Here is a 19,495-nt window from a genome sequence, read left to right as displayed (position 1 = left end):
AAAAGTGGCTTAAACCGCCTTCAATTCCTATTTCTCTGCTGGGAAAAAGATATTGCATTCTCGACTTTTCAATTCTCCCCACACGCGCACACGCGCACACACGCGCGCACACACACACTCTTTCCCAGTGAAAAAAGAGTTTGTTGAGATCAAAGCCTTTCACTCTTTTCCATTTCCCCAGGGAAAAAAGGGTTTGTTACATTCAAAACCGTTCACTTTTTTATTCTGTTTTTCAGGAAAAAAATGGTTTTGTTGAGTTACACTTTCCCCACTTTTTTACCCCATTTTTCCAGTAAAAAAAGTTACGTTAATTTCCCCCACACACACCCTGCTTTTTCCAGGGGAAAATATCTTGCATTCCAAATCTTTCACTTTTCTTCCTGCTTTTCAACAACAACGTAACCCCAGCAAAATGGTTTTTAAAAAATGTTTTTTTGTGTGGCAATTCCTCCTTCCGTTTATTGCTCCTTTCTACCGTTTCCCCCCCGGTGGAAACCTTTTAAAAAGGGAGCAAAAGTGAAGGAGAAACACCCCACGCCCATTTGCTCTCACGTTTTAGACTTTTGGGGAGGGGGTTGACTTGAAAATTGAAAACCATGAAATGAAAATGCAAAAGGAATGCTGGGAAAGAGGTCGGTTTGGAGCATTTTCATCAAGGAATGGGGAACTGAAGTGAAAAAAAATGTCCCGCGGAATTTTTAAAATAAGTAATTCGCTTGCAAAGTTATTGACGGATGGAAAAAAACCACTCGGGAGCAGAAGCGTGGGATGTGCAGGCCAAGGGGGGGAAAAGAGATGCTGAGACCCAAGGAAGTAGCACCTGGTTTATTCTGGGGTCCCAGCCCCAAGCAGTTGGGGGCTCAGTTTGCCCACATGGTGGCCAGCAGCCAGTGGTGGTATTTACAGATGTTCACGTAGACGCTGGGTTTCGGGGTGGAGGCACAGGGCACATCGCCCCAAGACACGACACCCTGCAGCTTCCCGTTACACACCAGCGGGCCGCCGGAGTCGCCCTGAGGAACCCACAGGGAAAGTGTCAGAAAATGAGGACAGGACATGTGGGGTCCCAAGAGATGCCCCCTCACCCGACAGACAGCTCCCTGCGCCGCCCCATCGCACCCCCTCATTGACCCTCCCAGAGACACCCCCTCGCCCCACAGACCAGCCCCCTGCTTTGCCCCATCACATCCACCCTCACCTCGCAGGAGTTTGTGCCCCCACCCTTCAAGCCTGCACAGAGCATGTTCCTGTTGATGTGCCCGGGGAAGCTGGCCTTGCACTGCTCATTGGAGACGATGTGGACCATGGTGCAGTAGAGGATGATGGTGATGTTTTCTGGAAGAGACGCATTGGCCATGGTTAGCGCAGGCGCTCCGGGATGGATGGATCAGCCTTGGGGCCATCTAGCCCGGTATCCCATCTCCAAGATGGATGGCGTTAGAACCAGCCCACAAGAGACGGGGGACGATCTGCCCTGCCATGCCTCCAGTTACAGTTCCTCCTGGAATCCCACAATCTGGGGAGATGGGTGTGTGTGGGGATGGATGGATAGAGATAGAGGTATCTGGAGATAGATAGATAGATAGATAGATAGATAGATAGAGGGGCTGTATGGAGATAGATAGATAGATAGATAGATAGAGGGGCTGTATGGGGATAGATAGATAGAGAGATAGAGAGATAGATAGATAGATAGAAATGGGGTGAATGCGGATAGATAGATAGATAGATAGATAGATAGATAGATAGATAGATAGATAGAGGGGGTGTATACGGATAGATAGATAGATACATAGATAGATAGATAGATAGATAGAGGGTGGATGGGGATAGAGGGGGGGATAGATAGAAATGGGGTGAATGCGGATAGATAGATAGATAGATAGATAGATAGATAGATAGATAGATAGATAGATAGATAGATAGATAGATAGATAGAGGGGGTGTATACGGATAGATAGATAGATAGATAGATAGATAGATAGATAGATAGATAGATAGATAGAGAGGGGGTGGATGGGGATAGAGACATAGAGAGGGTGGATGGGGGTGGACAGGTAATCAGTCTCCCCTGTCACTAGTTGTCTCTGTTTCACACACTAGCCAAGGCTCCCTGGAGGTGGCCAGTGCGGGGGTGGGGGCCTGCGAACATCACTCGCATGTCTCCAGTCCCTCTGACCCCCCTACCTTGGGCACCCTCTCCCCCAGCAGCATGCCCACTGATTCCCCTTCCCCCACCCCATGCCTATGGCTCTGGGACAGCCACCCTCCCCACCCCAATCCTGGCCCCCCTACCAGGGGCGTTGAGGGTGGTGCCCCACCCCGACACCGAGCACTGCTCGCCCGGATCCGCACACTGGTAAGCCAGGCCCAGCGGCTGGATGTAGCGGTTGAGCGTGGCCGGGGTCTGCAGCTTGAGCAGCATGATGTCATTGTCGTGGTCCGTGCAGTTGTAGCCGGGGTGGATGATGCTTTTGGCCACAGCTTTGTACTGCTCGGACCCCTCGCGGGCATACAGGTTGTAATCCCCCAGGCGTACATGGATGGGGCTGCAGGGGAAGCAAAGAGCTGGATTCACCCGTCAGGACACTGACCCCAGGACTGAGAGGCCTGAATCTGGCAGGGTCTCAGCTTTCTGTCAAAACAAAAATTGCCTTTCTAGCCCTTGTGGTTTTGGAGAAAAGGTGGGAAAAGAACTGAGACAGTGACCCTGCCAGGGTCTGCAGAGAGCCTGAGCCCGTCACTGGAAGAAGGGGGAGCTAGCCCAGGTTTGACCAACCCAGCAACAAGGGCTGGGTCTGCAGAGAGCCTGAGCCCATCACTGGAAGAAGGGGGAACTTCCCTGAGTGTCACTTACAGAGTGATGCTGCCTGGGTCTGCTAAAGCCTGAGCCATCACTGGGAAAGGGGGGAGCTACGCTTGCCTGGGTCTGTAACACAGCAGGTTTAAAACAAACAAAAGGAAGTATTTCTTCAAACAACGTACAGTCAACCTGTGGAACTCCTTGCCAGAGGATGTTGTGAAAGCCAAGACTATAATGGTTCAAAAAAGAACTAGATAAATTCCTGGAGGATAGGTCCATCAATGGCTATTAGCAAGGATGGGCGGGGATGGTGTCCCTAGCCTCTGTTTGCCAGAAGCTGGGAATGGGCGACAGGGGATGGATCACTGGATGATTCCCTGTTCTGCTCATTCCCTCTGGGCCACCTGGCACTGGCCACTGTCGGGAGACAGGACACTGGGCTCAATGGACCTTTGGTCTGACCCAGTGTGGCCATTCTTATCCCAGGCCCCACCCACCCCACACTCAGCCCCACCTACCCAGTCAGGCAGTGGGCTGCAGTCAGGACCCATCTGCTGCTGAGGAGGGTGGCACCGCACTTGTACCTGGAGTGTTCGAAGATGGCTGCCTGCCAGGGCTGTGAGTGGGGGTGGCATGGGTTCCCCCTGAGCTTTAAACTGCCCCAGGCTGCACCTGGAAAGATAAGATGCAGACGTAGTGGCAGATCTCCATCTAGCCCCCAGGACCCCTGCTGGGGTACTGGAGAGCAGGGCTGAGCTGGGCAAGCAATGCAGGGGGTGATGGTTGAGCAGGGGTACAGGGCCCAGCTGAGATCAGAGCCCCATGGCACCGGGCGTGCCCAGATACACAGCCAGAGGCAGTCTCGGTCTACGCTGAGATCAGTGCAGGTCAGCGCCACAACCAGGAGTAGAAAAGCCAGGCACCCAGAGTCCCCATCTGGTCCTGACCCCCCACCCCCAGCCTGCCCCTCCTGCAGAGCCCAGGCCAGAGACGCTCCTCTAGGGAGCCCTGCATCCAGCCCAGCTCCAGGGGTCGAGACAGAGTATCCTTAACTCTTCCCCCCTGCCTGTGTACCCTTAACTCTGCCCCTTTGTAGATTTCAAGCCCATATCTGATGACTGAGCTAGAGGGGAGCTGTTAGATGGAGATGCCCGAGCTTGACGGCTGGGGATGAAATCATGAAAGAGCAAACTAAATACAGTTTGTCCTTTGGTAGACGCAAACTGAGCCATGGGCATTACAGCTAGACATGTGATGGGATGTGTACATAGCACTGGGTCACGGCCATGTGTGTGTTGGGCTGTGTGACATTCTGTACCTTGGGGGAAAGCCCTGTAACCCCCATATTCCTCATTTATATCTAATTGTGATCTTGCGTATAAGTCAGGCCGTGTGAGGTATCAGGGGAAAGATTATGATCTGCTGGAAGTCATTTCTCTATCCATATATGTGTAACATTAATGCCTATGAAGTTATGAGAATTGTGTTGTATGGTTGTCACTGAAACATGCTGTAATTTGGGGAATCAGCCAGACATTAGCTCCCCAGAGGCAACAGCAAGGAAAGTAACCAACGCCCGGGCAGGTGTCAAACAGCCCTATTTTCCAGCCAAGGACTTAAAATTCAATGACTCTCTTACATAAGGCCACACCAGGGGAATTGCTCAACCTTGCCTGGGAACTCAGCAATGCCCCCCAGACATGCCTGGACTTGTGTGCTCCAAGCACATGGGACTGAGGCTATAAAACAGAACCCAGGGGCCCCATATTGGGCCTTTCTCCTGCCCCTGCCCATGCTGCAAGCAAAAGGACACGGAGAAGACAGAAGAATCCAACAGAGGAGACTGGCCCAGGTTTCAAGGGTGAAAGCTGTGTACTATGAACTGCAATATCCAGTGGGGTGAGAAAAACTGCTTAATCTAGATGTTGCCCAGCCTAATAGGGTTGAGAGTTTAGACTGTGTGCTGATATTTTCTTTTCTTTTGGTAACTAACTCTGACTTTTTGCCTATCACTTAATATCACTTAAAATCTAGCTTTTGTAGTCAAAAAAACTGCTTTAACTGTTTATCTTTACCAGTGACTTTGCCTGAAGTGTTTGGTGAATCTGCTCAGGTGTGCAAAGGCTGGTGTATAGCCACTTTCCATTGATGAAGTGGTGAACCAATTAATAAATGTGCACTGCTCGTCTTGAGCAGTGCAAGACGGTTTATTCCTGAGGTACAAGGCTGGGAGCTGGGGGGATTTGGCGGGTGCCTTTCTCTGTGTGATTCATGAGTGGCTCTGGGAGCATTCAGGCAAGCTACCTGGGTGTGGGGCTCCACATGCAGTTATGCTGAGTGATCACAGCGCCTGGAGGGGTTTGCTGCTGGTCACTAGCAGGGCACTGTGAGAAACAGCCCAGGCTGGAGAGAGTTAAGGGGACACAGCGGTCCCCCAATCCGAGGCTGCACCCCGGGGATCCCATCACAGGTGTGTACATAGCGCTGGATCACGGCCATGTGTGCGATGGGATGTGTACATAGCGCTGGGTCACAGCCATGTGCGTGATGGGGTGTGTACACAGCGCTGGGTCACTGCCATGTATGCGATGAGGTGTGTACATTGTGCTGGGTCACTGCCATGTGTGTGATGGGGCGTGTACACAGCGCTGGATCACGGCCATGTGTGTGCTGGGTTGTGTACATAGCGCTGGGTCACACACACAAAACCGCATACCCCCTCTCCCACACACACACTTGAACATTCACATAATCACACATCTCAGAACCACACCACACACACACAATCTAACCACCACACACACTAAAACCCACACACAATCCCAGCCTCAGGGGGACACACTCACACACACACCCCACATGCACACACCCCCTACACAACCCCACCTCTGCCCATACACACACGCACACACACACACTAGTACATTCACATACTCATATACATGCACACCCACAAACACACATGTGAGCACACTAACACACACAATAACACATGGTCAGGTGCACACACTAAAACATGTGTGCACACACTAACATGAGTGTGGGTACGTACACTAACACATGCACACACACTAACACACGCGCTGACACACAAACACATGTGTGCACACACTAACACACGGGTGCAGACACACACACACTAACCTGCAGTCCCCAGGAGCAGCGCGATGCTCAGCAGCGTCATGCGGCTCAGCAGCGGTGATGGGCAGAGCTACGGGCTGCAGGCTCTGGAGGGCAGAGGGAAAAGGGGCATCACTCCTGGGGAACTGGCCCCGCCCACGGGCCCCGCCCACTGCCATCTGCTCTGGGTTTGATGCCTGACTCTATTGGACCTCCTGGCAACCAGCTCGGGGGCAGTCGGACTAATCCAGGGAGCGGAGTCCAGTCCCCACGGCTTAGCCCATCCTCAGCACATCTGGCACGGGCCACATGGGCACTGGGAACTGGGCAGAGACGTACCTGCCTATCCCTCCATCCCATATACACCCCTCCTTCCATTCTTCCCCCATCCATCCATCCATCTGTCCCATATACGCCTGTCCCCATTCCTCCATCCCTCCCCATCCATCATTCCATCCCAACAGATAGATAGGTAGATAGATAGATAGATAGATAGATAGATAGATAGATAGATAGATAGATAGATAGATAGATAGATAGATAGGGTGTATAGACAAATAGCTTTGTATCCCTGCACACATTTCTCCAAGGAGCTGAGAGCTGTCTAGAAATGATGGATGAGATTTCCCAACCCACCCCCCACCCCCACACGCACCTACCACCCGGGGCACCAGAAGTGTCAGATCTGGGACCGCCCCCGCCCCCAAAAGCCCAGTCACAACGATCCCCCGCTCCCTGCCGCCAGCTCAGACCCCAGGGATTCCATCGCCAGCCCGGCCAACCCACGCCCAGTTCCCCTGTGGGCCGAGTGAGGATGGAGCAAGTGAATTCCCGCTCCCCTGCATCCACCCCTGGAGACACCCCCATTCCCCCTCACTCCTCAGCAGCGGAGACTCGGATCCCTTACCTGGCCAGGGATCAGCACCAGACACTCGGCTCTGAAGGACACTAGCTAACACCAGCCCTCTCCCACCTCCAGCCGCCCTGCTTTTAACCACCCGCCCAGCCACCCCTGGAGCCAGGGCAGCATTTACAGGATGCCTGACGCCAGCTGGCCTCCCCACCCGCACCTAATGAGGGGCTGGCTCTCTCTAATTAGCACCGCTGCTAATCCTAATAACAAGGCTTCAAAGGACTTCGCCCCAGCCTCATCAAGGGCATCACTCACATGACCAGAGGAATGAGCCCATACCAGCTGGTGCCGTGTTTACCAGCCATGGTGATGCCCAGAAACATGCCATGCATAACTGGCAAAGTTAGGGAGTGCTGGGTTCTGGCTTTGAATTCACTGCAGGAGCTGCAGGGCTCTGGCTGGGATGCAGTGGTTTGGCAAAGCAGCTGTTCTCCTGCAGGGGATTTCTGTTTTCATTTTCAAAACAGCCCCTGGCTCTAGGGGTAGGGATGGGAAGACGACCTTGAAAAGGAAAAGCGAGAGTGACTGATGCAAAAACCCTGCCTGGGTCTGCCGAGAGCCTGAGCCCATCACTGGGAGATGGGGAAGCTGCCCAAGTGTGACCAACACAGTGACGCTGCCTGGATCTGCAGAAAGCCTAGCTTCCGCCGTAGTCACAGGTGTGGGTGCGTTCAACAGCCACCTGTCCCCGGCTTTGCCTGGGCATGAGAGATATAGAACCAAGGATACGCTTGCTCAAGGGCTTTCCATGAGCAGCAGGGCCACTCTCTTGATCTGGAGTCAACGGAGGGGAGGAATAATTGGAAGCGAATTCAAGAGTGGCTGGGGGAATGCAGCTGGGTGTAGTTCCTAGTCTGCTATGGGACCCTGATCCCAGCTGGGGCAGGGCCTGTCTCTCGCTGTGTGTCTGGGCAGCACCTGGCACGACGGGGCCCTGATCCCAGCTGGGGCAGGGCCTGTCTCTCGCCGGGTCTGGGCAGCACCTGGCACGACGGGGCCCGGATCTCAGCTGGGGCAGGGCCTGTCTCTCGCTGTGTGTCTGAGCAGCGCCTGGCACGATGGGGCCCTGATCCCAGCTGGGGCAGGGCCTGTCTCTCTCTCTGTGTCTGGGCAGCACCTGGCACAAACGGGGCCCTGATCCCAGCTGGGGCAGGGCCTGTCTCTCGCTGTGTGTCTGGGCAGCGCCTGGCATGACGGGGCCCTGATCCCAGCTGGGGCAGGGCCTGTCTCTCGCCGGGTCTGGGCAGCACCTGGCACGACGGGGCCCGGATCTCAGCTGGGGCAGGGCCTGTCTCTCGCTGTGTCAGGGCCATGTCCAGCACAGGGCTGGGTTTTCCAAAGCAGCCGAAGGATTTATGAGCCACATATCATGGGGCGACAGCCTGACCCTACTGAAGTCACTAGATTTGTCAAGGAGAACCAGGATTTCACGCCATGGTGTCTAATTCCCCTAGGCAACTCTTAGTACCCCAGGCCTAAATCTCCAGGCTCAGACCCACTCTGTAAAATGGGGGTGACGGCCCCGCCCCATCTCAAGGGGGTTACACTGGGGAACGGTTGCGGCGCGCTTGCATAAAGCCACTTTGTTTCACCCCCACGCCATCAGACAGTCAAGTGCTGCCACCTAGTGGACCATTGCGGAGCTGCGCTGTTTATCCCAAAATGGGATTAAAAAGTCAAAATCTCGAAAATTTTCACCAGCCGAGAAAACCCAACATTGTTTGCGGCTTGGGCCCACAGACACGGTCTGTTTGGATCATTTCAAAAGGGTTTGTTTCACTCTGGGGCTCTCTGTTCTTTAACTTTTTTACCAGGCTAATTTGCTTAAGAACTTAAGAACTAGATCAGTTCCTGGAGGACAGGTCCACCAATGGCTATTAGCCAGGATGGGCAGGGATGGTGTCCCTGGCCTGTTTGCCAGAAGCTGGGAATGGGCGATGGGATGGATCTCTTGATGGTGACCTGTTCTGTTCACTCCCTCTGGGGCGCCTGGCACCGGCCACGGTCGGACGACAGGACGCTGGGCTAGATGGACCTTTGGTCTGACCCAGTCTGGCCGTTCTTATGTTCCCATGTTCTTAAAGCGCCATCGAAAGAGTCAGCACAAGCCAGAAAAAACAGACTTTGTTTCATTTTTAAAATGTCAAAATGAAACATTTTGATAATAGCACAACTTCCCACCCCGCTAAAAATATTTTTTTTCAAATTGGAAGATTCATGGGGACCAGGGCCCCCCTTAGCCTTAGGCTCGGGAGTCCAGACAGAGGGGAAGCAGCTGGAGCCTGTAAGAGCAGGACTGCTGGGTCCTAGAGAGAGCCGAATGCCGCACAGTCTGAGGGTGGGGACTGGCTGCTGGGGTCTCTGGGAAGGGGAGGGGATAGGGCTGGGGGAAGGACCTCACCTGTGAGTGTGACTCTCTCCCCCGGCCTGAGGTGAGGCAGGCTCGGCGGCTCTGTCAGTATCCTTTGTTGCCCCCCCATAATGTCCATTCTTCTCCCCCGCCCCCACGGCACACCCCCGCTTTTCCCCTCCACCCTCCCCCATGGAGCACCCCTCTCTCCCGTCTTCCCTCCAGCAGGGCTGGGTTGGGTGAGGTGCAAGGGGAAGAGGGAAATTGGAATTATCACACACAGCTGGCTGGGCTGGGGAGAGTGTGACCAGACAGCATCTGTGAAAACCAGGACAGGGGGTTGGGGTGGGGTGACCAGATGTCCCACTTTTATAGGGACAGTTCCACTTTGGGGTCTTTTTCTTATATAGGCTCCTATTACCCTCCACCCCCATCCTGATTTTTCACACTTGCTGTCTGGTGGGGGTAATTGGTGCCTATATAAGACAAAGCCCCAAATATCGGGACTGGCCCTATAAAATCAGGACATCTGGTCACCCTAGCTGGGGAGCGCGTCTCTCCCCCGGGCTGGCAGCGATCCATCTCATCGGGGGGAGCTGCGCAGGGCAGGATGAGCTGCGGTGGCTCCGTGGGTGTGCTAACTTCACCATGGTCCATTGAGCTGGCGGTGGTGCCCATTGGCGTGTGATTGGACCTAAGGGTTGCTGCTGCTGCTGCCACTCTGCACCCCAAGAGGTGGATTTTGGGGTCCTGCAGTTTTCCACCTATGTCCTCCTCTACTGCAGCTGTTGAACCAGCAGGCTGTGGGGGTGAGTGAGCCAAGCATGAAAGCAGGACTGTGTTGCCATTTGGATTGTCATTTAACAACTTGGTTTGCCAGAAAGGCTTGCTAACAATCCTGAATCCAATTTCAATATTTTGTTTTAAATCAATATCGTAGCCAAAAACAGAAAAATAAGTTGTTGACAATTATTTGTGACAAGTTTGGTTTGGGGTATGGGGTGGGCCAGTTTTCATCAGAGAAACAAAAAATGTTGAAGGAAGAACAGGAGGACTTGTGGCACCTTAGAGACTAAGAAATTTATGAGAGCATAAGCTTTCGTGAGCTACAGCCCACTTCGTCGGATGCATAGAATGGAACATATATATATATATACACATGCAGATAAGTTGGAAGTTACCATACAAACTGTGAGAGGCTAATTAGTTAAGAGGAGTTATTCTCGGCAGGAGAGAAAAAAACTTTTGTAGTGATAATCAAGATGGCCAATCAAGATGGCCAATCAAGAATCAAGATGGCCCATTTAGACAGTTGATAAGAAGGTGTGAGGATACTTAACTTAAGGAAATAGATTCAATATGTGGAATGACCCAGCCACTCCCAGTCTCTATTCAAACCCAAGTTAATGGTATCCAGTTTGCATATTAATTCAAGCTCAGCAGTTTCTCGTTGGAGTCTGTTTTTGAAGCTTTTCTATTGCAAAATTGACACCTTTAAATCTATTACTGAGTGGCCAGAGAGGTTGAAGTGTTCTCCTACCGGTTTTTGAATGTTATGATTCCTGATGTCAGATTTGTGTCCATTTATTCTTCTGCGTAGACTGGCATGTTGACTGGCTCTCCTATAGCCCTGTTACTGCTAAATAGAGCCCTCCTCCAACAAGTGTAATATGCTCGTCTCCTTACTCGTGTATAGAGTGACCATATGTTGTACCAAGATTCTCTTGCTTTTTTTCCCAGTGAGTCAGGATAGCTTTTGCCAGCCCAGAGGTTGGGCAGCCAATGTCTTATGTTTTCACAATGTTTTGTCCAACTTTTTTGTCCAAAACAAAGTAAATACACGGTTAAGATGAGTTAAAAAGGCCAGGGACACGTCCTTGCGAAGAATCTGTGCAGCAGACCATGCTAGAGCTGTGAAAATGTCCGGTTTTGATGGAACTTTAGAGGCGGTGATGGATCATGTCTTTCTGGCCGGGCCCAAAATGTGGTGCCATTGCTAATGTCTTTCCAAACAAAGACAAGGCGCAATAGGACTCCTGAAACATTTCTGTGCTTCCTTCACCTAGATGAGATGGTTCTGTGCTGACTTCATTTTGGTCACTTTGTGCTTTACCTAGGAGTAAAACTAGGGTTCTATTTTCCCGCTGCTTGGAAACCCAGCGTATTAACCTGGGTAGTGCCATTGATCTAGTTACAGTGTAAGGTGGACAGAGGGTTGTAACTAACATTAAGACTGATGCCCTCTCTACATGTAAAACTAAAAAGTGGCTTTGTAAAAATGACATGGGTTTCCAGCTCTACTACCGCTCAGTCATGGCGGAGCGCCCTGCGAGGTCTCTGCACACTAGCTCAAGGTCACAGACTCATGACCATCCTATAGTCGTTATTTTAAATAATATTTCTGATAATCTGACAATAATTTAAACAATTATTTCTTTTAAAAACACCCTTATAAGTTATGCCGTATCGAAAACAACTTTCCGGGTCTCACAAAAGAAAACGGAAAGATGAAAGAGGATTAGCTGCACAAGCAGAGAAGGGTTCTATACTTAAGTTTGTACATCATGAAAACAACGACGTTGATCGAGATCATCAAGTAACTGCCGAAGAAAATTTTTATGCAGACGCAGCTCAAGAAACGCAACAACACACAGAACAATCATTTGAACAGATGCAGACACAAAACAAGAAATTACAACAGCTGAAACTGTACTAGCATGGGATATAGATGACATTGGCGCATGGCCGCAATCTTTAAACAACAAATTCCGTGCCATTATACTTGAGCAAGGCCCTAGGAGAATAAAAGTTCTTGAATATCATAAAGACATTAGAGGTAGGAAATTCACAGAAAACAATTACTACAAAAGACTTTCGAATGGTGAAATTGTTAACAGACGGTGGCTTGTGTACTCTAAACACAAGGATGCTCTATTTTGTTTCCCATGCAAGCTTTTCAATAGTTGCAATTTTAAGATCACAACCATAGGTATTAATGATTGGAAAAATCTTAGTCACATACTACCGCAACATGAAAAGGCACAACACCACATTGAAAGTATGCACAAATGGTGTGAGCTGAGTGTAAGGTTGAAAACTCAGACCACTCTTGATGCCCCAAATCAAAGATTGCTGTAGTCAGAGAAGAAGCATTGGTGTCGTATTCTTGAACATCTATTATCTATTGTTGAGTATCTATCAACAAACAATCTTGGTTTTAGAGGAAGCATTGAGAAACTATTCCAGCCCAAAAATGGCAATTTTTTGGGCCTTGTACAACTGCTGGGAAAATTTGACACGGTGATGAGTGAACATCTCCGAAGAGTAACTGAAAATGAAATACATGACCACTATTTGGGACCAAGAGTTCAAAATGAACTGATCGTGCTAATGAGTGATAAAGCGAGAGACAAAATTGTTTCACTGGTTACTTCGGCAAAATATTTTGCCATAATTCTAGATTACACTCCGGACATAGAATCATAGAATCATAGAATATCAGAGTTGGAAGGGACCTCTGGAGGTCATCTAGTCCAACCCCCTGCCCAGAGCAGGACCAATCCCAACTAAATCATCCCAGCCAGGGCTTTGTCAAGCTTGACCTTAAAAACTTCTAAGGAAGGGGATTCCACCACCTCCCTAGGTAATGCATTCCAGTATTTCACCACCCTCCTAGTGAAAAAGTTTTTCCTAATATCCAACCTAAATCTCTCCCACTGCAACTTGAGACCATTACTCCTTGTCCTGTCATCTGCTATCACTGAGAATAGTCTAGATCCATCCTCTTTGGATCCACCTTTCAGGAAGTTAAAAGCAGCTATCAAATCCCCCCTCATTCTTCTCTTCCGTAGACTAAACAATCCCAGTTCCCTCAGCCTCTCCTCATAAGTCATGTGTTCCAGACCCCTAATCATTTTTGTTGCCCTTCGCTGGACTCTCTGCAATTTCTCCACATCCTTCTTGTAGTGTGGGGCCCAAAACTGGACACAGTACTCCAGATGAGGCCTCACCAATGTCGAATAGAGGGGAACGATCACGTCCCTCAATCTGCTGGCAAGGCCCCAATGCCATTGGCCTTCTTGGCAACAAGGGCACACTGTTGGCTCAAATCCAGCTTCTCATCCACTGTCACCCCTAGGTCCTTCTCTGCAGAACTGCTGCCGAGCCATTCGGTCCCTAGTCTGTAGTGGTGCATTGGATTCTTCCGTCCTAAGTGCAGGACTCTGCCCTTGTCCTTGTTGAACCTCATCAGATTTCTTTTGGCCCAATCCTCCAACTTGTCCAGGTCCCTCTGTATCCTATCCCTACCCTCCAGCGCATCTACCACTCCTCCCAGTTTAGTGTCATCCGCAAACTTGCTGAGGGTGCAATCCATAAGTCATCAAGGACAGATGTTGTTAGTAGTGAGATTTGTCGACATTAGTGATTCAGCACAGATTACAGTTAAGGAATCATTTATCACATTTTTAGAAGTAGAGGACACTACAGGTTTTGGACTTCTTCAAGCTCTCCTTGATGAACTAAAACGAATGGGATTGTCCGTAATGAACATTAGAGGACAAGGCTATGATAATGGTGCCAATATGAGAGGATGTATTTCTGGCGTGCAAGCTAGATTGCTGGCAGAAAATCCACGAGCTTTTTTTGTTCCGTGTGCACGCCACAGCCTTAATTTGATTTTATGTGATATGGCCAAGTCTTTTGTAGAAGCTATTTCTTTTTTTTGGTTTGCTGCAACTCATTTACGTGCTCTTTTCAGCTTCCACTCAACGATGGCAAATATTCAAAGCACATGTCAATGGTATTACCTTTAAGCCTGTATCTGAGACACGCTGGGAAAGCAGAGCAGAAAGTGCAAAAACGTTGAGATATCAATCTGAGGAAGTGTACGAAGCACTGGTTGCTATTTCGGAAGAAGCCAGAGATCCGAAAGCTAAAAGTGAAGCACAGTCATTGACCTCTGAAATATCCAGCTTCAAGTTTCTAACATCTGTCGTAATCTGGTATGACATTCTTGTTAAAATCTCAAGTGTAAGCAAAATAACGCAGAGTCCAATGATGCAGCTTGATTCAACACTTACCTTACTAAACAACACACGAGACTTTTTAGTGAAATACAGAGAAAATGGATTCAAAGAAGCACAGGTTACAGCAAGGGAGCTTGCACAGGCACTCGGTATAGAACCAATATTTCTATGTCCGAACATGACCCGAGTGTCAAGGAAAAAACAGTAAGCGGAATATGAAGGTGCAGATGAGCCCATAGACGATCCAGAAAAGAAATTTGAGGTTGAATTTTTTAATGTTGTGATGGATAAAGCAATATCTGCCACTGATGGAAGGTTTAATACCTTACGAGCACACCATGAACAGTCTGGATTTTTGTAGGGCATAACTAAGTTCAATGAAATAGTCATTTGCTGCTCTTATTTTCCTAAGTGCAAGAACCTAGAGAGCTTCCTGAAGCATGGTGATAGTTTTGATTTAAATGGACTTGAACTGTACGAAGAATTGAGTACATTGTCATCAATGTTGCCACATGCAAAATCAGTGATGGACATTGTAGTTTATTCATACCAGCAAACTTGTTGACATATATCCTAATGTGTACATTGCCACTTGTATTCTACTGACAATTCCTGTAACAGTAGCATCAGGAGAACGGAGTTTCTCAAAACTAAAGCTCATTAAAAACTGTCTCCGTTCTACAATGAGTCAGGAACACTTGACTGGTCTTGCTATTCTTGCAATCGAACAAGACATCACTTTGTCTTTGTCATTCGATGACATTATTACTGATTTTGCAGCCAAAAAAGCCAGAAAGATCGCTTTTAATTAAAAACAAATCCTTGTTTCAATACCTCTTCATAGAAATTTCCAATAAAATGTTGACAAATTTAAAAAATTATATTATTTGCATCATTCTGTCAATAAATCAGAATTTTTTCTATAGTGCTACTTCTTTAGTGCTAGTCCATCAGCATTTCAGTGCGCTTAATTATGTTAAACTGTTTTTAATTAAGTGCATGTGGCAAGTTTTCCCATACTGTAAGCTTATGTTTGTGTTGCTAAGAGCAAGTCAGGCATAGGGGCACCAGTTTGATAATCCCATCTAGGGCACCATAAATCCTAAGGACTGCCCTGATGAGAACCGCCCTGTTTACAAAGTTGCATTTTAAACAATTCAGCACTTTCGATGAATAATCATTTTGTCGATAAATCCCCAGTTACCTGAACCTGTAACCGATTTCTGTAAAATATCTGATGTCACACACAGCTATGGGAATAACCGCTTTTTCCATTGGATAGCTGAACCAGAAGAAGAAAAATATATTCCGGTCGACACAAAATGAATTCTTTTCACATTTCTCAGTATTTTGTTTCATTTTCAGGTCTTCTAATTAAAATTGCAGTAAAATTCGAAACAAAAAGAAACCCTCAAAATGTTCCAAAATGTAGGAAATGACAAAATGAAACATTTTGATTTTTTTCTGTGTTTTTTTTTTCCGACCGACACAATTTGGTGAATTCAACTCAAATTCTGAAAATATTTTGATCGACCCAAATCTGCAAGATTTTGGTGAGAAAAAAAAATTTGATCTGATAATTTTCACCCAGTTGCAGTGGCAAATGCCAGTTTACAACTGAGCCTCTGGTGCAAAATGAATAGCAAGCTTATTACGTATTACAGCACGGTCTGCAAACTCCAGTCACAGACTAGGGGACCCTGTTAGGGGAAATCGATTTGAAAATGGCTAACTGATAGATCTCTTAGCATAGGAATGAGGTGGAAGCTCCATTACTCTGACTTTCCATTGAGATTGGGCATCTCTTTCTAAAAGCTCCGCTCTAGCTCACACACCAGATATTACTCCTGGGGGAATTCTGCACCACTGTGCATGCGCATAATTTATGTCCCCCACAGATTTCTTTGCTTCCCTGCAGAAAAATGACTTTCTGAAGGGGGAAGCAAAGGGAAGCCACAAGAGCGGTCATACGACACTCCCCAGAAGTTTGGGGTGCCCAGGGCAGCCAGCAGAGAGGTAAGTCACTGTGGGGCAGGGAGCAGGACTGGGGAAGACCCGGCTGGTGGCTCCTACCCTGCGCCAGACTCAGCTGCTAGTCCTGGCTGGGCTGGGGAGGGGACTTCCTCTTCCCCTGCACCAGCATCCAGGGCCATAACAGACTCACCCCCAGATTTCTCCCCCAGCTGTAGGAAGCTCTGTGAACTGCCCGCCCATTGCTCCTCAACTGCAGGGGGAGGGATCACTGTACAGAGAGCTGTTCCCCCATCTGCCCAATCCCCCATGCATCCAAACCCCATCACACCCAGACCTGCCCACTGAGCCTCACCCCCTGCAAACACACCCAGAATCCCCCCTGATGAGCCCCATTCCCCCTGCTCCTGGACCACCCAAATGAGCCACCCACACCCAGATCCACACCCCACTGAGCCCCAACCAGCTGCACCTGGATCCCTACCCCACTGAGCTCCACTCCCCCAGCATCTGGACCTTCCACTGAGCCCCCCACACCCAGATCCCTCCCTGCTGAGCCCCAGCCACCTGCGCCTGGACCCCCCTGCAGAGTCCCACGACAAGCCCTTTTGCATCCAGATCCTCTCCCCACACACCTGGATCCCCCACTAAGCCACCCGCACCCAGATTGCCCCACACAGAGGCCTCTCAACCCACACCTGGATCCCCCCACACTAAGCCTGTTCACACGTGGATCCTGCCTGGCTGAGCCTGCCTGCCCACCCCTGGTGCACCTGGCATGGAGGGGCAGGGCCCTGGGGTGTTTCTGGGGCAGGCCCAGTTCTTGTATTGTGTCAGGGTTGGGTGCGGCCTCACCGCTGAGTCCAAATCGCCTCTGGCCTTAAATTCTCATCCACCAGCCAGACCCATAGCAGACCTAGAGCAACGCAGCTGCTTACTTCAGTGAGTTCAAGGAAGAGCCCATCTTATCGGCACTGACCCCTAAACTGGCTCCCAGCCCTCTCCCACCCAGCCCCACCTTGGCTGCCTCTCCCCACCCCTGACAGGTGGTACAGACCTATCAGCACATATAGACCGACCAGCCCCATTCGCATACAGACCCCCACCCATCCCAGCTGGCTAGGTGTCTGGCTGTCTCTCTCCATACACATACTGCATCTAGCTAGCTAGGTATCCCCATTATACACCCCTCAACTATCTATCTCCATAATTCATCCCCTCTATCTATCCCCATATACCCCCTCTATCTATCCCCATACGCCCACTTTATCTATCTATCCTCATACACCCCCTCTATCTATCTATCCCCGTATGCCCCCTCTATCTATCTATCCCCGTATGCCCCCACTATCTATCTATCCCCATACACCCCCTCTATCTAGCTATCCCTGTACGCCCCCTCTATCTATCTATCCCCGTACGCCCCCTCTATCTATCTATCCGCATACACCCCCTCTATCTATCTATCCCCGTACGCCCCCTCTATCTATCTATCCCCGTATGCCCCCACTATCTATCCCCATACACCCCCTCTATCTAGCTATCCCCGTACGCCCCCTCTATCTATCTATCCCCGTATGCCCCCTCTATCTATCTCCATAATACACCCCTTATCGATCTATCTTGGTGCACACACTTCTATCTATTCCCATAATACACCCCATCCCCTCTATTTGTCCATCCCCAGACACACCCTGGATTTGTCCACCCTCCATCCATCCCCCGACACACCCCTCATCTCCCCGAGCGCTGGTGAACCGCCCAGAATTCCATCAGCTTTTCCCTTCCCTGACTCTGCCCTTCCACAGACTAGCCGGTTCCTCGGGCACCGAGACGGTGGCAGGCCCGGCAGTGGGAGGCGCTGGTGCTGTCTACACTGCAGAGGAGGCAATCTAGGCATTGCAGGGGGCGGAGGGGGGTGAAATCAGACTGGGGCCCGTCATCGTCATTTACTGTCCAATCACCAGCTACCTGGTGTTAGGATATAGATATTCAGGCCTGTCGGTAAAGGCCTGTACTCTAAGAATTGAGGTGTATTCTTATCACTTGGCTAGTTCTAGAGGTATAAAAGAAAGAATCAAAATCACTGTCTGCCTGTATAGGGCCTTTTCTCACTGTGACAGTCTGAGGCCCTGTTCTTAGGCTAAGGCCTTTGGCTAAGCAGCAAAGGCAGCCATAAGCTGGGAAGCGCCTGGTCACCTCCTCACATCCCAAACTAGTCCCATTGAAAGAAGGTGCTATGGGGCTGTCAGGAATACAATTCTGTCCTGATAGTGCCTATCACCTCCAGAGGAAGGGAAGTGCCTAGAAAATGTAAAAGGAAACTTAGTTTGATAGCATCCTGTCTGGCAAGAACTCATTTATCGACAGCTGGGATGTGAAATCCTCGCTTCTGTATTGTTTTGTCATTATAGTTCCCACTTTGCTATTCTTTGTCTGTATAAACTCCGTCTGGTTCTGTGATTGTTTCTGTCTGCTGTATAATTAATTTTGCGGGGTGTAAACTAATTAAGGTGGTGGGATATAATTGGTTACATAATCATGTTACAATATGTTAGGATTGGTTAGTTAAATTTCAGGAAAATGATTGGTTAAGGTATAGCTAAGCAGAACTCAAGTTTTACTATATAGTCTGCAGTCAGTCAGGAAGTGGGGGTGGGAAGAAATGGGAACAGGGAATGGGGGTAAGGAAATTGGAATCATGTTTGGCTAAGGGCAGGAATGGGAACAGGGACACAGGTGTAAGGCTCTGTGATGTCAGAGCTGGGAAGGGGGATACTAAGGAAGGAAACTGGAATCATGCTTGCTGGAAGTTCACCCCAATAAACGTTGAATTGTTTGCACCTTTGGACTTTGGGTATTGTTGCTCTCTGTTCATGCGAGAAGGACCGGGGAAGTAAGTGGGTGAAGGAATAAGCCCCCTAACACCTGGCAATTCCCCAGCCCTGGGCCCTGACAGGCCTTAGTTAGAAACCTGCACTGGGCTGAGCCATTGGAGGTTTGTGTGCAGTGCCTGGGAGGAACCTGATTCAGGAAAACAAAGCTCAGAGCAGATGGAAGTAGGATTCGAACACAGCTCTCTGGGGAGCCAGGGACCAGCAGGCCAGGGCCCTACCACACAGCCCCAATGAGAAAAGTGCCTTAAAAAGCTCCACACTCAACCATCATCAGAAATGGGACCAGGAGGCTGCGGGTCGGGATTGAGGTGCATCACGGGGGGAGACTGCGGCTTTGGGGGCTGAGGCTCGTGGTCTGAAATGGGGGGCTGCGGGTCGGGATTGAGGTGCATCACGGGGGGAGGCTGCGGCTTT

General features: G+C 49.7%; 1 protein-coding gene across 1 annotated transcript; it reads right to left on the bottom strand.

Annotated features, from left to right (window-relative positions):
- Window positions 1–860: 860 nt before the first annotated feature.
- On the bottom strand, window positions 861–5,987 carry LOC102946432 (kallikrein-15). Its single transcript, XM_027830585.3, has 5 exons — window positions 5,948–5,987; window positions 3,322–3,475; window positions 2,296–2,549; window positions 1,199–1,335; window positions 861–1,013 (listed from the first exon to the last, which is right to left on the bottom strand). Exons 1-5 carry the CDS (start codon window positions 5,985–5,987, stop codon window positions 861–863), a joined length of 738 nt encoding a protein of 245 aa, XP_027686386.1.
- Window positions 5,988–19,495: the final 13,508 nt, after the last annotated feature.

This window comes from Chelonia mydas, chromosome 24, assembly GCF_015237465.2.
Source record: "Chelonia mydas isolate rCheMyd1 chromosome 24, rCheMyd1.pri.v2, whole genome shotgun sequence".
In the NCBI taxonomy this organism is placed as follows: Eukaryota; Metazoa; Chordata; order Testudines; family Cheloniidae; genus Chelonia; species Chelonia mydas.
Note: the sequence above shows the minus strand (reverse complement) of the source record. Positions and strands in the feature narration are given on the sequence as shown.